Below are 17466 nucleotides of genomic sequence, written 5' to 3'. Positions count from 1 at the left end.
AGAATATTAAAACTTTAAACTGTACAACTTAAGCTGTACTTAAGAGTTGTACAGTTCTTTATGGGAAACTCAAATACAATTTCAGGAGGCTTTACCTATAGAAATCTATTGAAATAATCAACAGTCAAACACACTTACGTTCGGAGGCCTCCATTTTCTAGCACCAACTCTTCTAAACGTGTGGATCTACCAACAACTCGTAGAATTTGCTCACAAACATCTGTGGACTAAAGAATTAGAAAATGAAGTCTGTCTAAAATTAGAAATACAAAAAGACAAAGCAAAGAAACTACAAAGCAGGCCCAATAGCTGCAGAATATACTCAGTCCCAAAGGGCTGAGAACTTGTCTTTTTTTAAATTTACAGTTTTCATTTCTTTCCAATACTGCAGAGCATCCTGTCAGTTCTTACTTGGACCCAAGGAGAGGAATGCAGGAAGTTGAAACTGCCAACTATGCAACATTACCAAGACATACTTTTCCATTGTCTAACCATGTAATTGTGGAAAACAGTTCCTTCGCCTCCGTCGCATCTGTTCTGATGATGCTACCTTCAAAAACAGTTCCTCTGACATGTCCTCCTTCTTCCTTAACCGAGGTTTTCCACCCACGGTCGTTGACAGGGCCCTCAAATGTGTCCAGCCCATCTCCCGGCAACCCTCACGCCTTCTCCTCCCTCCCAGAAACATGATAGGGTCCCCCTTTTCCTCACTTATCACCCCACCACCCTCCACATTCAGAGGATCATCATTTCCACCAACTCCAGCATGATGCCACCATCATACACATCTTCCCTTCACCCCCCCGGCAGCATTCCGTAGGGATCATTCCCTCCAGGACACCCTGGTCCACTCCTCCATCACCCCCTACTCCTCAACCCCCACCTACGGCACTTCCCCATGCCCACGCAAAAGATGCAACACCTGCCCCTTCACTTCCTCTCTTCTCACCGTCCAAGGGCCCAAACACTCCTTTCAAGTGAAGCAGCATTTCACTTGCATTTCCTCCAACTTAGTCTACTGCATTTGTTGCTCCCAATGCCGTCTCCTCTACTTTGGAGAGACCAAACGCAAACAGGGCGACCACTTTGCAGAACACCTGCGTTCTGTCCGCAAGAATGACTCAAACCTCCCTGTCGCTTGCCATTTTAACACTCCACCCTGCTCTCTTGCCTACATGTCTGTCCTTGGCTTGCTGCATTGTTCCAGTGAAGCCCAACGCAAACTGGAGGAACAGCACCTCATCTTCCGACTAGGCACTTTACAGCCTTCCAGACTGAATATTGAATTCAACAACTTTAGATCTTGAACTCCCTCCTCCATCCCCACCCCCTTTCCGTTTCTTCCCCCTCCCTTTTGTTTTTTCCAATAATTTATATAGATTTTTCTTTTCCCACCTATTTCCATTATTTTTAAATCTATACCTTTTATGCCCTGTTAACCTTATTTCACCCTACCCCCACTAGAGCTGTACCTTGTGTGTCCTGCCATCCATTCTTAATTAGCACATTCTCTTAGATAATATCACCACCTTCAACACCTCTTTGTTCTTTTGTCTGTGACATCTTTGGATTATCTGCTCCTATCACTGCTTGCTTGTCCCTATAACAACCTCCCCCCACCAAAACCTTAAACCAGCTTATATTTCACCTCTCTCCTAATTTTAGTCAGTTCTGTTGAAGGGTCATGAGGACTCGAAACGTCAACTTTGTTCTTCTCCCCTAATGCTGCCAGACCTGATGAATTTTTCCAGGTAATTCTGTTTTTGTTATGGAAAACCTATTGCTGAACCCATATAACTGACAACAGAAGGAAAACAAAGGAATTAATGGGCACCATAGTATCATAAAGTTACAGCACAGAAATGGGCCATTCAGCCCATTGTGTCTGTGCTGGCAGAAAAGAGGAGAAAAAAAGAAACTAGCTGCTCATTTCAATCCCACTTTCCAGCAGTTGGGCCGTAGCCTTGCAGGTTACAGCACTTCAGGTTCAGATCCTGGTACCTTTTAAATGAGTTGGGCATTTTAGCCTCAACTACCAATTCGGGCAGTGAATTCCAGACCCCCACCACCCTCTGGGTGAAAAAGTTTTTCCTCATGTCCCCTCTAATCCTTCCACCAATCACCTTAAATCTATGCTCCCTGATAAATGACCCCCCAGCTAGGGGAAACAAGTCTTTCCTGTCTACCCCATCTAGGCCCCTCATAATTTTGTATACCTCAATTTGGTCACCCTTCAGCCTCCTCTATAGGGGAGCAAATCTGCACAAATTGAGAAAGATGCATGCAAAAATATAAATAAAACAAATCACCCACAATACACATGTTTATGATTACAGTCTAAATTTCACAAACCATGTTACATCAAATTTTTTTAAACAAATTAAAATGCCAGTAGATTTCTCATGAGCAGCATTAACAAAGATTTTTCTGCTGTGTAGCTCAATCATTTCAAAAACATTGGTAAAATGATCAAGTTTAACTAAAGTTATACAAGGGATAAGAAAGAGGGAGCACTGAATCAAGGCAGGCTGAGCTACACACACAAATTCTTCAATTGTTACTTAACACACTGTTCCATGAATCTCATGATGCAAAATTTACTCTATGGTGCAATAAAACTCGATTTACTAATAAAACTTCATGGTTTTTTTATTTCTCAAGCAACAGTTCGCAGATATTTCTATCAATGCTCCATCATTTCACATTTTTTGATGCCAGATCTCAACAAAATAAAATTCTCATTCTTCTCGTTTGACACTAGCTACTAATACCGGGAGCAGTAAATCTGCAAAATAATCTTTGTAAAGCTTAGGTTGTTATTTTGTCCCAATCCTCCAGTCCTATTTGCCCCTACTCCTCTTCTCATCTTGTTTGTTTCCTCTTCTTACATTTGCTTCTCTCTCTTCAATTTATTTCCAAATGATGAGTCCATGGCACATCAGAAAATGCCTCAGTATGCAGGACAAGTCATGTGCTCTACCAGTGAGAGCATCACACAGGATGAAAGCCATTGTGTTAAAAGAATATGTGATTGCTTCTGACTTACTAATTTAAACAGGTACAACTTTCAACTCCTCTAAGATTAACAGTCTGATCATACTTAATCCACTTTTAATATTTGATCAAATATTCAACAAACTTGTCACAAACTTATAGATGTTTTGGATTAAATAAGAAAGAAGCACTTGACATAAGAATATAAATCACAATTCCTTTTGGAATGAGGTGCAGAAATTATAGCACACAAAAGTTTATTTTGAATCATGACTTAAAAGTTGTATCAAAGAATGCGGTCTTCTGTACAACTTGTGGTGAGCATAAACTAACATTACATTTAAACTAATACTCTCCTCCTCTGTCCAAACATAACTATCAATTACTTTGAAAATCCTCTAAATGGATCCCAAACATCAAGCTTATGACATCATTGTTGCCCCAAGTCTTAGTGCTTTTACAAATGCATCATGAAATGTTTTATGATTCAGTCCTAAGACATGGAATTGAAGTAGTCTATCAAATATTTAATTGGCAGCAAGGCCCAATGAACAGCAATGAGATAACTGATCAGATAATTTGTTTAAATGATCTTGCTTGAGGGATAAATGTTGGTCAGGACATCAGGAAAAATTTTTGAATATTGCCGGATAATATTTTGCATCCACCTGAAGGAGCAGACAGACCTCGGTTTAATGCCTCTTCTGACATAGTGCCTGAGTGCCAAAGGTTCAACTGCAAGATTTATGAATAATTATCTCAGTAATTAATAGAAACAAACAAGAATACTTAGAGCACACTCTTATCTTCCACTTGATTAGACTCCAGTATTTACTTACTAGTTTAAGATCCTTAGAGGAGAGCTTCGTGAACCACTGGTTGTACTCAAGCGCAGCAACAATTGGTATCAAGTCTCTAATAAAATGTAAAAGAAGTTTAATTATTTAACAATGACATTTACCTCACTGATTTGTACTCTAATAATGCTGGCAAATAAATTTCATGCACAGGATGAGTTGTGTTGATCGCTATTTTTGAGGGTGTGTCTGTGCATCCAACTAATGCCATTACTAGCTGTTAGTCATGCTGACAATTACTCCCACGCAGCACTTGAGATTTGTTTATAAAGCACTTAATTTTTCCATGTTATGAGAGATTTTGTGATTAATTTCCACGTAAGTGCAAATCTTAACATCTTAAATTACACTTTAAAAAAAAATCAATAAAACTGAGCACATTTAAGTAAGCCAAGCCAGCAAATTACTTGTTTCCCCATGAGGATCAATTCCCTCACCTTGATCATTCAATTTACCTGAGCAAACACACTGTAACTTTAATAAAGATCAAGTGTGGGCAGAATTGAAATTTTAAAAATTAATCAGAACAATAAAACACTTGGAAATTTTCCTTCAGGGTAGCTTGTGCCAAATACCTCATGAGGCAAAATATCATTTCAAAGTATAATTGAGGAATAATTTACAGGGTCGTTTTTTTTTAATGTTTGTCTTTCCATGTTTTTTCCTCATCTCTAGGCTTCTGTAAAACTATAATGAGGAAGGGAAAGTTCATCCAAGTGGTCATTCTTTAAATATAAGCTTAGATGGTAAGCACTACCTGATTACTAGACTATGAGAGCTGAGCTCAATTCCCTTCTCAACCAAAGTCCACACAAGCACTTTGAGCTTGGGTCAATGAATATCTATCAGACCTAGCACCTTCTGAACCGCTTGCCTTCGTGCTACATCAGGTGATGCCATTACCCACAATAAATGAAGATATTTTGCATCTACTGCAGCTATATCTGAGAATTCATTGCATTTAAAGCCAAAGAATTTTTGGCGTGGACACAATTTTACTAAGTCCGACCTTTGCAGGAAAACAAATTTAATCAAACTGAAGATGTAATCTCACATTAGGATGAGCAGCAAAATTGTTACCAGACTAGCCTGCTCTACAGAAATCAATAAAATATATTAAACAATATGCTGGACATTCTGCTAAAACTGGGTATATACCATGTTAAACCTTATTTTAAAGGTACAGAAGGAGCACATAATAAACTGGTTTCATCGAAACAAAAATGCTGGAAATACTCAACTTGTCAGGCAAAAATCTGTGGAATGAGAAACAGTTAACATTTCAGAACTGGGTAAAGTTAGAAATAATTTTTTTTTGAGCAAGTGAAATGGAAGAGCGTGGAAAAAGTACAAGCAATGTGGTAGTGTGCAATACATAAGAGATTAAATAACAAAAGAATTGGGCCAAAGGAAATGGTTCTGTGACAAGTAAGTAAACAAAAGATGTGTCTAGAGGAGGTGTGAATTGCAGAATGATGACTACTGCCCTCAGAATGCAGAGAGTAGAGAAAAGCATGCAAAGATAAAGGAAACAAAATGGGGGCAAAGATTACAGTCTGAAATCTTCCTATCTCGATTCTATTTTTTTCTCGCCTTGTCACATCAATGACGCTTCAGATGACCTCCACCATTTTAACAATTTCCAAGCATGAACCATCTCCTCTTCACTATAGATGTCCAAACTCAATGAACAATTTTTCCTTAACTCAACTAATTTCCTCCAAATAAAAGGTGTTGCTATGGTTACATGCATGGATCCTAGTTATGCCTGTCCTTTTGTGGTACATATGGTACACGATTTGTTCCAGTCCTACTCCAACCCACTGCCTCTCTTCTTTTTCCAACACTTTGATGACTGTATCTGTGCCTTTTCCAGCTCATGTCCTGAACTGGAAAAATTCAACCTTTTGCTTCCAAATTCCACCCCTTATCTCACCTTCACATCGTTCATACCTGATTCTTCCCTTCTTGACTTGTGTCTCTCTATTTCAGGGGATAGGACACAAATATTCATCATCAGCCCACAACTACCTTGACTACATTTCTTCACACACTGCTTCTTGTAAGGACAGATTCTGTTCACCCAGTTTTTCCGTCTCCGTCTGTTGTTTTGATGGTACCAGTGCTTCTATTTCATTTTCCTTTTCCCTCAACTGGTATTACACCCCCACCACCACCAACCACCACCCCCCCACCCCATTGTTGACAGGGTGCTCAACCACATTTATCCCATTTCCCACACTTTTATTCTCATCCACTCTCCGCCCTCATACAGCCATGATAGGGTTCCCCTTATCTTTATCTTCCATCCACCAGTCTCCATATTCAACATATAATCCTTTGCCATTTCTGCCACCTCCAGCTTGATACCCTCACTAAACACATCATCCCCTCTCCTACACTTTCAGCATTCCAAAGGAAGCATGCCCTCCCTGACACCCTGGATCCACTCTTTAATCACCACCAACACACCCTCCCCTTCCCATGGCACCTTTACTTGCAAGTGCAGGAGATGCAACACCTGTCTTTTTACCTCCTATTTGCTCATCATTCAAATCCAAAACACTCCTTCCAGTTGAAGTAGTGATTCAGGTGTACTTCTTTCAATTTGGTATACTGTATTCTCTACTCAGATATGGCGATAAGTTTGCAGAACACCTCTATTCAGTCTGCAAGCATGACCCCCAAGCTTCTCGTCACCTGTCATTCCAAGTCTCCACCTTGGTCTCACAGTGGCCTCGCTGTCCTCAGCCGCATACTGTGTTCCAATGAATCGCAACATAAGCTTGAGAAACAGCATCACATCTTTCAATTAAGTACCTTACAGCTTCCGGACTCAATTCTGCATTCAACAATTTTAGAAAGTAACTTTTGCCCCCCATTTTGTTTCTCATTCCTCTGCAGGTTTCGTCCTTACTCATGTTTTTCTCTATGATATGACCACAGCAGATGTTAACTGCTGAGCAAACCAAATTCCAGAGGGAAACTTGGCTCAAGGGCCATGCCCTTTTTTTCTGTATTCTGGCAATGAGAAGAAAACATACTGATCTCAGCAGCAAGAAGTCCAGTAATACTTTTGGGATTTTAAAAATTAAAAGTAAAAGTTTTATTAACAAGAAGAAAAGAAAACTTAAAGGCACAAAATTACAGATATAGAGTTAGAATTAGTCTTACAAAACATTCCCCCAAAAGACTCCCTAAGTGGTAGACCCATAAGTAAACACCTTATAGACAACACTCGCTTTAGATGTTTAACTATAAAAATCCAGTAATATTACCCAAGATAAACTGCTGTAACTTTAATAAAAGCATACCACATGACCTCTTAAACTCGCTTCCACTCTGCTGTAGAAATTCAAGACTTCAGAACAAGACTGCTTTTGCAGCCTGAGACTTTATTGGCTTGACTGGATGGCTGATTCAAACTACATAATCCTCTTAGCCTAGAGCTGTTTCCAGGAGATCGACGCTGCAAAGCTAATAGCCCCCCATAATAACTCTAAAATACCTTTCTCTCCCCCACCCGTTTCAAATCAGGTTCCATTGTTCTCACACCTCTTTGAAACTCAAATCTTTCAAAACACAAAATCTTTCATGATTCTACTTTGCCTTTGCTTTCGGGTCAATAAAATGTCATATACCGTCTTCTGTTTACTTATGGAACTCCAGTAAGATACAAAAATATTTCTTGTCACTACTGTGTTAGGAAACAGAGACAGTTCAAGTAAGTTATGTTGGTATTTGTAGGTGTTAGGAATGTGCGTTCACTTTAAAGCTTAAGTTTGATTTTTATTTCTGTGTGTGTGTGTTAAGAAAGGTCAAATTGAGTTTTAATTTCACTTTAAAAGGGTTGCTGCATTTCTAATTAGTTTTTTTATGACAGTTGCAGCTAGGTTAAGCAAACAAGAGGAGAAGAATCGGGCTGTTGCCTTGCAACATGGGTCCAGAAAGGTAGGCCCCTCCAACAGGCACACACAGAAAAGCTAAAGAAACAGCAGTTTTAAGTTCAGTTTGAAGCCAAGGTTGAACACTGGGAAAGAGAGCTGCAAATTTCCCAAAAGGTCCCAAGCCCAAAGGAGTGAAGTAGAAACAGGGGAGAGTCCCATGCAGACCTTCTAATCAAAGGAAGGACAGGAATCTAGAAAAGGTCCTGCTAATGAAGTTAAGAGTGAGGGGCAAAGAGAAAGGCTCCAAGCTTCAAATTTAAAAGCAAAAAAGCTGCAGAAAACAGATTTAAAAGTGAGAACAGCGTGCAAGAGGCAAAAAGGTCCAAAGAGACAACTGAAGGTCTGTAAGTCTTTGCTATGGACATGTGAAGCAGTGCTACTGTTAATGGCTGAGTCAGTGACAGACAGTGCATGGAAGACTGCTTTATTGTACGTGGTGACCCAGGGAAGAGGAACATCAGAAGGGGAGTTCAAAACCCTGGAGGTGAGCCCTTGAGGAAGGTTTCTGAGAGAAAGCGTCGGTGAAGATTCTTGGGGGTCTTGGAGAATGGAGATTGTGCAAAGAGACTGGTTGGCTTACGGTGTGACAAGCATCTGGGGGGAGTTGCAGGGAGATCCATAGCATCTGATTCAGGTGGCATCTATCACTTGGTTTCAGAGTGTGGTGTGTGAGACCAGAGGTCGCCTTTTGTTACATACACTGTATACTTACTGTGGACATTAGTGTATAAGACAGCTTTTGTAACTTGTGTTATCCTTACAAATCTGTATATATTTGTAAAGGTATAGTTGTGGGTGAAGGAGTGTTGTAATATAGTTTATCTTTTCTTGTTTAATAAATGTTTTATTCTTTTGTTAAAAGTTCATTAGCTGACTCTGGTGACTCTGTTCAGTAGCTACTCTCCACTTATCTAAACAAACAAATAAAAGTTGGCATCTATCAAGCTGGGATCCACCCTGAGGTCAGGCTTGTCCAGGGGTAATCTCAGCTGGGGATCATAACAACCGACTTCCCTCAGGTTCAAACGAACTCTCAACTTGCCTAAAAATGCCAATTTTAGATCCAATCTATTTACTTGTACCTCAAACCATAATATTTTATTACAAATGCACACCTAACATCTCAATCCTTTCATTTCTTAAGCCACTAAATCGTTTCTCTAGTAACTTCTCCCCAGCTTAATCAAATCATTTATACACACACACACAGACAAACAGCCTTCTTAAAAGAATAATACAATATCCCCCCCCAAAATATTTTTAAAAAACATCTGCTTTCAGGTGGCAGCTGTTCACTATTCTGTCATTTATGCCTGCTCTGGACTCACCTTTTATTTCTTGTGTCATTACTTGTTCCCAATTCTTCTGCAATTTCATCTCTCTTGTCTTCTACCCTTTCTCCCCTCTTCCCCCTTTCACTTGCTTAAAAGCTATTACTTCTCTCCTCAGCCCAACCATCTTCAGCTGCTTCATCAATGACCATCCCTCCACCATAAAACAGATGAGTGCACCATGTTCAGCACCATTAGCAACTCCTCAGATACTGAAGCAATCTGTGCCCATATACAGCAAGACCTGGAAAACATTCATGCTTGAGCTGATAAATGGCAAGTAACATTCGTGCGGCACAAGTACCAGGCAATGACCATCTCCAACAAGAGAGAACTTAACCATCTCCCATACATACGAATATATGACATAGCAGAAGTAGGCCATTTGGCCCCTTGAGCTTACTCCACCATTCATTGAGATCATTGCTGATCTGTTTGTGTCTTGAATTCCACATTCAGGTCTACCTCTAATAACCTTTGATTCCGTTGCCTAACAAGGATCTATCTACCTCTGCCTTAAAAAGATTCAGTGGCCCCAAGTCCACTGACTCGGGAGGCAGAGAGTTGCAAAGTTGCACGACCCTCAGAGAAACAATTTCTCCTCATCTCTGTCCTAAAAGGGATAACCCCAATTTTAAAACTGTACCCCCTAATTCTGGACTCAACCACAAGAGGCAACATCCTTTCCACGTCCATCTTGTCGAGACTGTTCCGGATTTTATATAAAACAAAAACAGAATTACCTGGAAAAACTCAGCAGGTCTGGCAGCATCGGCGGAGAAGAGTTGACGTTTCGAGTCCTCATGACCCTTCAGCAGAACTGGGTGAATCCAAGGAGAGGGGTGAAATATAAGCTGGTTTAAGGTGGGGGTGGTTGGGTGGGGGGAGAGAAGTGGAGGAGTGTGGTGTGGTTGTAGGGACAAGCAAGCAGTGATAGGAGCAGATAATCAAAAGATGTCTTGTAGGAACCACCCCCCCCACCCCAGCCTTAAACCAGCTTATATTTCACCCCTCTCCTTGGATTCACCCAGTTCTGCTGAAGGGTCATGAGGACTCAAAATGTCAACTCTTTTCTTCTCCACCAATGCTGCCAGACCTGCTGAGTTTTTCCAGGTAATTCTGCTTTTGTTTTGGATTTCCAGCATCCACAGTTTTTTGGTTTTACCGGATTTTATATACTTTAGTCAAGTCACCTCTCACTCTTCTAAACTGGACCCAGCCATATAAATACTGTGGCTACAAGAGCAGGCCAGAGGCTGGGAATTCTGCAGCTAATAACTCACCTCTTGACTCCCCAAATCCAATCCACCACCTACAAGGCACAAGTCAAGAGTGTGATAGAATACTTTCTACTTACCTGGATGAGTGCAGCTCCAACAACATTCAAGAAGCTTCACACCATCCAGGACAAAGCAGCCCACTTGAATGGCAACCCATTCACCACCTTAAGCATTCACTCCCTCCATCACTGATGCAATAGATGCAGTAAGAATGGCTTCAGTCTTCCTGGTATTTAATTGGAGAAAATTAGACATGCTAGAAGTCTGAAATAAATCCAGATAATGCTGGAAATACCCAGAATACTGTCTGCAAGATGCACTGCAGCAACTCACCAAGGTTCCTTTGACAGTACCTTCCAAACCTGTGACCTCTATCACCTAGAAAGACAAGGGCAGCAGATGTATAGGAACATGACCACCTGCAGGTTGCCCTCCAAGTTCCTTGACTGTCGGTGGAACTCCCTGCCTAACAGCACTGTGGATGTTCCTACAAGACATGGACGGCAGCGTTTCAAGAAGGCAGCCCATCACCACATTCTTAAGGTGAATGAAGGATGGGCAATAAATGCTGGCATAGCCACTGATCTAATGATGCCCACATCCCATGAAGGAATAAAAAAAATCTCAGTTTTCCCAATATGATGAAAGGTCATTGACCTGAAATGTTAGCTGTTTGTCTCCACATATGTTGCCTGACCTGCTGATTATTTCCAGCATTATCTGGATTTATTTCAGACTTCTAGCATGTCTAACTTTCTCCAATTAAATACCAGGAAGACTGAAGCCATTGTTTCGGTCCCCACTCCATTCCCCATTCCCAGCTTTCATTCCCTAATACTGACTCCATCCCTCTCCCTGGCAACAGCCTGAGATGAAGCCAGTCTGTTCACAACCTCAGGGTCATATTTGATCCCAAGGAGAACTTCTGACCTCATGTTCATGCCAACACTAAGATTGCCTATTTCTACTTCTGTAACATCACCCTACTCAGCTCACGTGCTGCTGAAACCTTCATTCGTGTCTTTGTTGCAGGGAGACTTAAGTATTCTAACACACTTCTGACTTGCCTTCCACATTCTATTCTCCATAAACTTGAGGTTATCGAAAATACTGTTGTCCATGTTTTAATCCTTACTAAGTCTTATTGACCGATGACCTCTGTGCTCATTGACTTACATTGGCTCTCAGTCAAGCAATGTCTTAGTTTTAAAATTCTCATCCTTGTTTTCAAATCCCGCCATGTCCTTGCCCTCCCTATCTCCGCAATCTCCTCCAGCTCCACAATTCTCTTGTGCATTCTCAATCATAATTGCTCCGCCATTGGTGGCTGTGCCCTCAGTTGCCTAGGCCTCAAACTCTGGAATACCCTTCCTACACCTCTCCACCTTTTCTGTTTTAAGACCTTAAACCTATGCCATTGTTAAGATTTTAGTGATCCGACCTAATATTTGTTTATGTGGCTTGGTGTCATACTTTGTGTTATAATGCTCCTATGAAGCACCTTGGGAAAATTCATTAATGGTGCTAAATAAATATAAGCTGTAGTGATCGGCAACATATCCATAATCTGTACTCTAGAGCCTAACATTTAGCTGAATATCACTCTTATTGACAGCATGTTGTTCAATGTAAATTAACTAGATGATATTTAACAACTAACACATAACTCACTAGTTGCTTTTAAACATTTAGAACCTTATACAGCAGCATTTTGAACTCTGGTTTAATGAATTATAGTTTTTTTGACTTGATGTCAAAATGGGAACTGGTCAGTGAATTCAGTATATAAATTTCCGACTGGGGTGGGCTGCTTCTAATCAAAAAAGACAATCAATTTCAATGCAGAAAAAGATGACTTATTGTAAATAATCTTACAGAGAAGGCTGACACAACTCTGTAGAGTATTAATCGCTGCCAACTCTTGGCTGCAAAAGTACATCTTCGACAGCATTCAAAATGCTGAAGCACACACTGAAGCAGCAGCTACTGACTTCAATTGTAGGCTGGGTAAATGTACAGGCCACACAAATGCACACTTCAATGTATTTGTGACTCAACAGCTTCTTTAATGCTGATACTAACATAGATGCAAACATATATTCATCACAACTGCAATACAAGCAACCGCACTATGGACAGGATTTAATGCAGGCTATCAGGGTCTCGCCTGCTAATCAGGCACTTAACTGGGCAATGGCGAGCCTTCCCTGGAATCAAGGACCCTGGGGTTGCAAGTCCCACCCACTGGGAAATGAGAGGCCAGAAGCTCTTCATTGTTCAGCAGCATCACTGGGGAGGCAATGGCTGCTGCTAGTAATTCACCCACACGAGGCCCAGAATTACGGAGGGACCCAAGCCACAGGTGAGTGATGGTGGGAGGAGGATTGTGGTGTCTGGAAGGGGGTCTGGAAGGAAGGCAAGGGGTGGTTTTCAGCCCCCACCCAGCACCCCTCAACAAACACCTTCCGATGCCAAGTCCCTAGGCCAGGCACTGTGTGCCTTTGAAAGAGGGACCAGCCCCTGGAGTCCGCAAGCAACTCTGACGTCGTTTGCATTTCAGGTGTCCTGCATGGTGAGTCCACAATCTGCTGCTGGATGAATATCAGTGGGGCTGGATGAGGCCCTTTCGTGCGCACCAGTTGGGCCTTCCCATCACAGAATTAATTGGGGCAGAGGTGGGAAGGCAGTGGCGTCTCCACCTACCATATTCCTGCCCAATTAAACGTCCCCTCCCACCCCCACTCACCACCAAATTCACCATGGGGAGGGCATTAAGTACTGCCGTATAATTTCATTGATTTTGAAAATGATTGTCTCAAATGCACTTAAATCATTTCTTTCAAAACAAAAATGATTAGATAAAACATGCCAATTAATAGTAATAAACTTATGAGTAAGTAATTTCCTCCATTTTTGGATTCATTGTGTTTGCATGTGCATAAAAATAAACTGGCAATCCACACTGCCAAACTGATGGTCTGCCAGTTACAGCAGCATTGGCCTAACAACTTCATAAAAAGCTTTAATTCACTAACAAGACTGCATTTGAAAAGCTAGATGAACAGAACAACATCAAGAATAAATTTCCAGTTTACCTGTGGTCAAGGTGGCTGAAGTCTTGCAAGTTCAGTTCCCTGGTATCTTGTGTAAGGTAAATTGTATCCACATCCTTGAAAATACAGAAGATTAGAATTAGAGGGAAACTAGATTTGTAGTCTGATCTGTACCTAGCTGAAAATTACTTTAAACTGTTTCAAAGAAAAATTAAAAATCTTGGGAAATTATAATCAGTTTAGGACTTTAAAGTAATTATGGTTTTATTAAATGTTGGTCTGTACCTTTAAGAATAGTCCTGTGATGTAGGATCACACGAACTATGTAAACAAATGTGTTAGCAATGTGGTCTACCTCCACAATCAGCACAGAAATAGAGATGGAGTTGAAAGCACACATGTAGTTGCTGCTGGCTGTACTGTAAATAAACCTAATGATTCCACTTAGAAAATTGTTTGCAGATCAACTCTATTACAAATAGGCAACATGGCTACACTACAACAAACTTGCGATGAAGATAGATCAGGGTAAATTAAGACAAATCAGAATCTGTACTTTATCTCGCCCAGCGATTAAGAGTATCAACGTCCATTTAAAATAACGGAAGATATACTCAACCAAAATGCCACAGTTTGGTAGAATCACACCCTTTGATCCAGCCACAGATGATTGGTCGCAGCATATAGAACTTGCAAGCAAATGAAATCACAGGGAAGAGAAGAGGCAAGTGATCCTCTTGAGTACTTGAGAGCAAAACCTATAGTTTAATTTGAAGTTTGATGGCAGCCAGTGCCCCAGATTCAAAGAATCTCGAAGAATTGGTGGATCTCTTAAAGGGACACTTTCAACCCAAGCCCTCAGTCACGACACAAAGGTGTTCAATTCGTGAAATAGTGCTAGCTATGTGGCAAATTTGAAGCAACTAACAGAGCACTGCGAGTTCGACTCTGAACGACATGCTCAGAGATCGTTTAGTGTGTGGTGTGAAAGAAAACACTATTCAGAGGAGATTGTTGGTTGAAGTGAATCTGGATCTTAAGAAGGCTTTGGAAATCACGCTGGCTGTGGAAAGCACTGTAAGAGATTCACAAGCAATAAAGGAACGCAAAATGGCACTAGACTCCAAATCAGGCAGGAACAGTCAGCCATAAGTGGCACGAAAAAGCAAGATTCCATTGCAAAGCGGGAATCAGCCGCCACTAACCAAAAAAGAAATAATTTAGCAACTAAATTGAAGGACAACTTTAATAGATATGTCACAGAAGTGAGCATATAACAAGACAGTGCAAAGAGAGATTTAAACAGGCTTGCAAACAAAATAAGAAGCCCAATGAAATCTACAGACATTTATTCTTTGTTGAACATGAAAATTGGGAAGACAGAGCCAATACTTGTTATAGTACAAGTGAATGGTAAACCTGTAAAAATGGAAGCAGACATGGGAGATTCCACTACTGTAACTGGAGAACACACTTTCAGATATTTAAATAATGGTGAACATGAATTAAATTTGGAACAAACATCTGCCATGTTGAAAACTTACACAGGCGAAGAAATCCAAGTAAAAGGTATCAGCAGAGCAATTGTCCATTATAGAAACAAATTGGCAAAGCTGCCCGTGATGGTATTTGGAGGCAGAAGACCAAGCCTTCTAGGGTGAAACCGGTTAAAGGAAATCAACTTTGATTGGCCTGAGAGATTTCAAAAGGAAGCTGAAGAGTTCATGCCTTGAAAAAGGAACAAGGAAAAGTATGGCAGAAAGAGCCTGGAGAATTCAAGGGCCACAACAGGATGAAATAGGGGTGCGTAAGGACTAAACAACTGGAAGAAATGTAGTCTATCCCAAACAAAAACATGTAAGAACAGCAGAAGAAACTCAAGGAGACCCTGCTGAATGACAGAGTTCAAGACAAAGTGAGTAACCTTTGCAAGGAAAAGGAAAACATGTTGAAAAACCTTCGCACACGACAAGATTCCTTCAGGGCAAAGATTGTGCCTCTGGAATATTACAAATAGAAACAGGAAGAATTCAGCACCTCTATGAACAAACTGAAGAACCAGTTGGCAGAGAAGACACATCAATGTTCAAGTTTCCAGGTGGCAGCCAACAAGTACAAAAAAGAGATAGAAGAGCTAAAGAATCAGCTAAATGAAGTCAATGAGGCTTTGAAAACAAGAATTGGAGAGATTTCCAAAAGGCAAGCAGATAATGAAGCTTTGGGAGACTCAGCTATTGAACTACGACAAGTTGAGATTTCACCTGAGAGTAGGTGAATATAGTAAGGAAAAAGGATACTAGGAAGGGAGTAAACTAACTATGGTTAAGCAAGCTAAGGATAATATCAAACTGAAAAAAACGTACAATGTGGCAAAGGTTAGTGGTAAGGCAGAGAATTGGGAAAGTTTTCAAAACCAACAAAAGAGGACCAAAAAAATAATAAAGAGGGAGAAAATAAACTTTGAGGTAAACTGGCAAGTAATATAAAAATGGACAGTAAGAGCTTCTTTAAATATATAAAAAGGAAGAGAGAAGCCAAAGTGAACATAGCTCCCTTCGAGAATAAGGCTGGGGAAATAATAACGAGGAACCAGGAAATGGGACAGGACTTGAATAAATACTTTGCATCAGTCTTCACGGTAGAAGATACTAATAGCATTCCAAAAATACTAAAAATCATGGGGCAAAAGGTAAGGAGGAAATAAATACAATAACTATCACTAGAGAAAAAGTATTAGAGAAACAGATGGGGCTAAAGGCCAAGAAATCCCCTGGACCTAATGGGTTGCATCCTAGGATATTAAAGGAAGTAGCTACAGAGATAGTGGATGCACTGGTGATAATCTTCTAAGAATCCTTAGATTCTGGAAAAGTCAGAGGATTGGAAAACTGCCAATGTAACATCCTTTTTCAAAGAGGGAGAGACACTAAAAACAGGTAACTATAGGCTAACTAGCTTAACATCCATCGTTGGAAAAATGATGGAGTCTATTATAAAGGATGTAATAGCAGATCATTTAGAAATACATAATCTAATCAAGCAAAGTCAGCATGGCTTCATGAAGGGGAAATCATGCCTGATAAATTCATTAGAATTCTTTGAAGAGGTAACAAACAGAATAGATAAAGGGGAACCAGTAGATGTAATATATATAGATTTCCAAAAGGTGTTCGATGAGGTATTGTACATAAGGCTACTTAAAAGATAAGAGCCCGTAGTGTTGGGGGTAGTATATTAGCATGCATAGAGAATTGGCTAACTATTAGAACGCAGAAAGTTGGGATAAGGGGGACAGTTTCAGGATGGCAACCTGTAACTAGGGATTAGTGCTGGGGCCACAATTATTCACAATATATGTTAACGACTTGGATGAGGGAAGTGAATGTACTATTGTCAAGTTTGTGGATGACATGAAAATAGGTGGGAAGGCACGTGGTGAGAATGACAGAGGGATATAGACAGGTTAAGTGAGTGGGCAAAAACTTGGCAAATGAAATATAATGTGCAAAAATTTGAGGTTATGCACTTTGGCAGGAAGGATAGAGGAGCTGAATGTTACTTAAAATGGAGAAAGACTAAAGAAAGCTGCAGCAGAGGGGGATTTGGGGACTTGTGCATGAATAACAAAAAGGTAGCATACAAGTTCAGCAGGTAACAAGGAAGGAAAATAGAATGTTGGCCTTTATTTCAAAGGGAGTGAAGTATAAAAATAGGGAAGTCTTGCTAGACCACACCTAGAATATTATGAACAGTTTTGGTCCCCTTATCTAAGGAAAGATATACTAGCATTGGAGGCAGTCCAAAGAAGGTTCACTAGGTTGATCCCAGGTATGGAGGGATTTTCTTATGAGGAGAGGTTGAGTAGGTTGGGCCTGCACTCATTTGAGTTTAGAAGAATGAGAGACGACCTGATTGAAACATTTAAGACTCTTCGGGGGCTTAACATGGTGAATGCTGAGAGGTTGCTTCCCCTTCTAGTAGAGTCTAGGGCCATAGAGCATAAT

General features: G+C 40.5%; 1 protein-coding gene across 4 annotated transcripts in view; it reads right to left on the bottom strand.

Annotated features, from left to right (window-relative positions):
- Nucleotides 1-17466, bottom strand: part of LOC121276286 (F-actin-uncapping protein LRRC16A-like) — a 417343-nt gene that overhangs the window by 246488 nt on the left and 153389 nt on the right. For all 4 annotated transcript variants that reach the window (XM_041184533.1, XM_041184534.1, XM_041184536.1 and 1 more), the window contains exons 8-10: nt 13505-13578; nt 3834-3909; nt 139-227 (exon numbers count right to left, since the gene is read on the bottom strand). In XM_041184533.1, the coding sequence (XP_041040467.1) occupies nt 139-227; nt 3834-3909; nt 13505-13578 (239 nt within the window). The remainder of the gene's footprint in view (nt 1-138; nt 228-3833; nt 3910-13504; nt 13579-17466) is intronic.

Source organism: Carcharodon carcharias, chromosome 3 (assembly GCF_017639515.1).
Source record: "Carcharodon carcharias isolate sCarCar2 chromosome 3, sCarCar2.pri, whole genome shotgun sequence".
NCBI classification, from domain to species: Eukaryota; Metazoa; Chordata; class Chondrichthyes; order Lamniformes; family Lamnidae; genus Carcharodon; species Carcharodon carcharias.
This window is presented reverse-complemented; position numbering and strand designations above follow the sequence as displayed.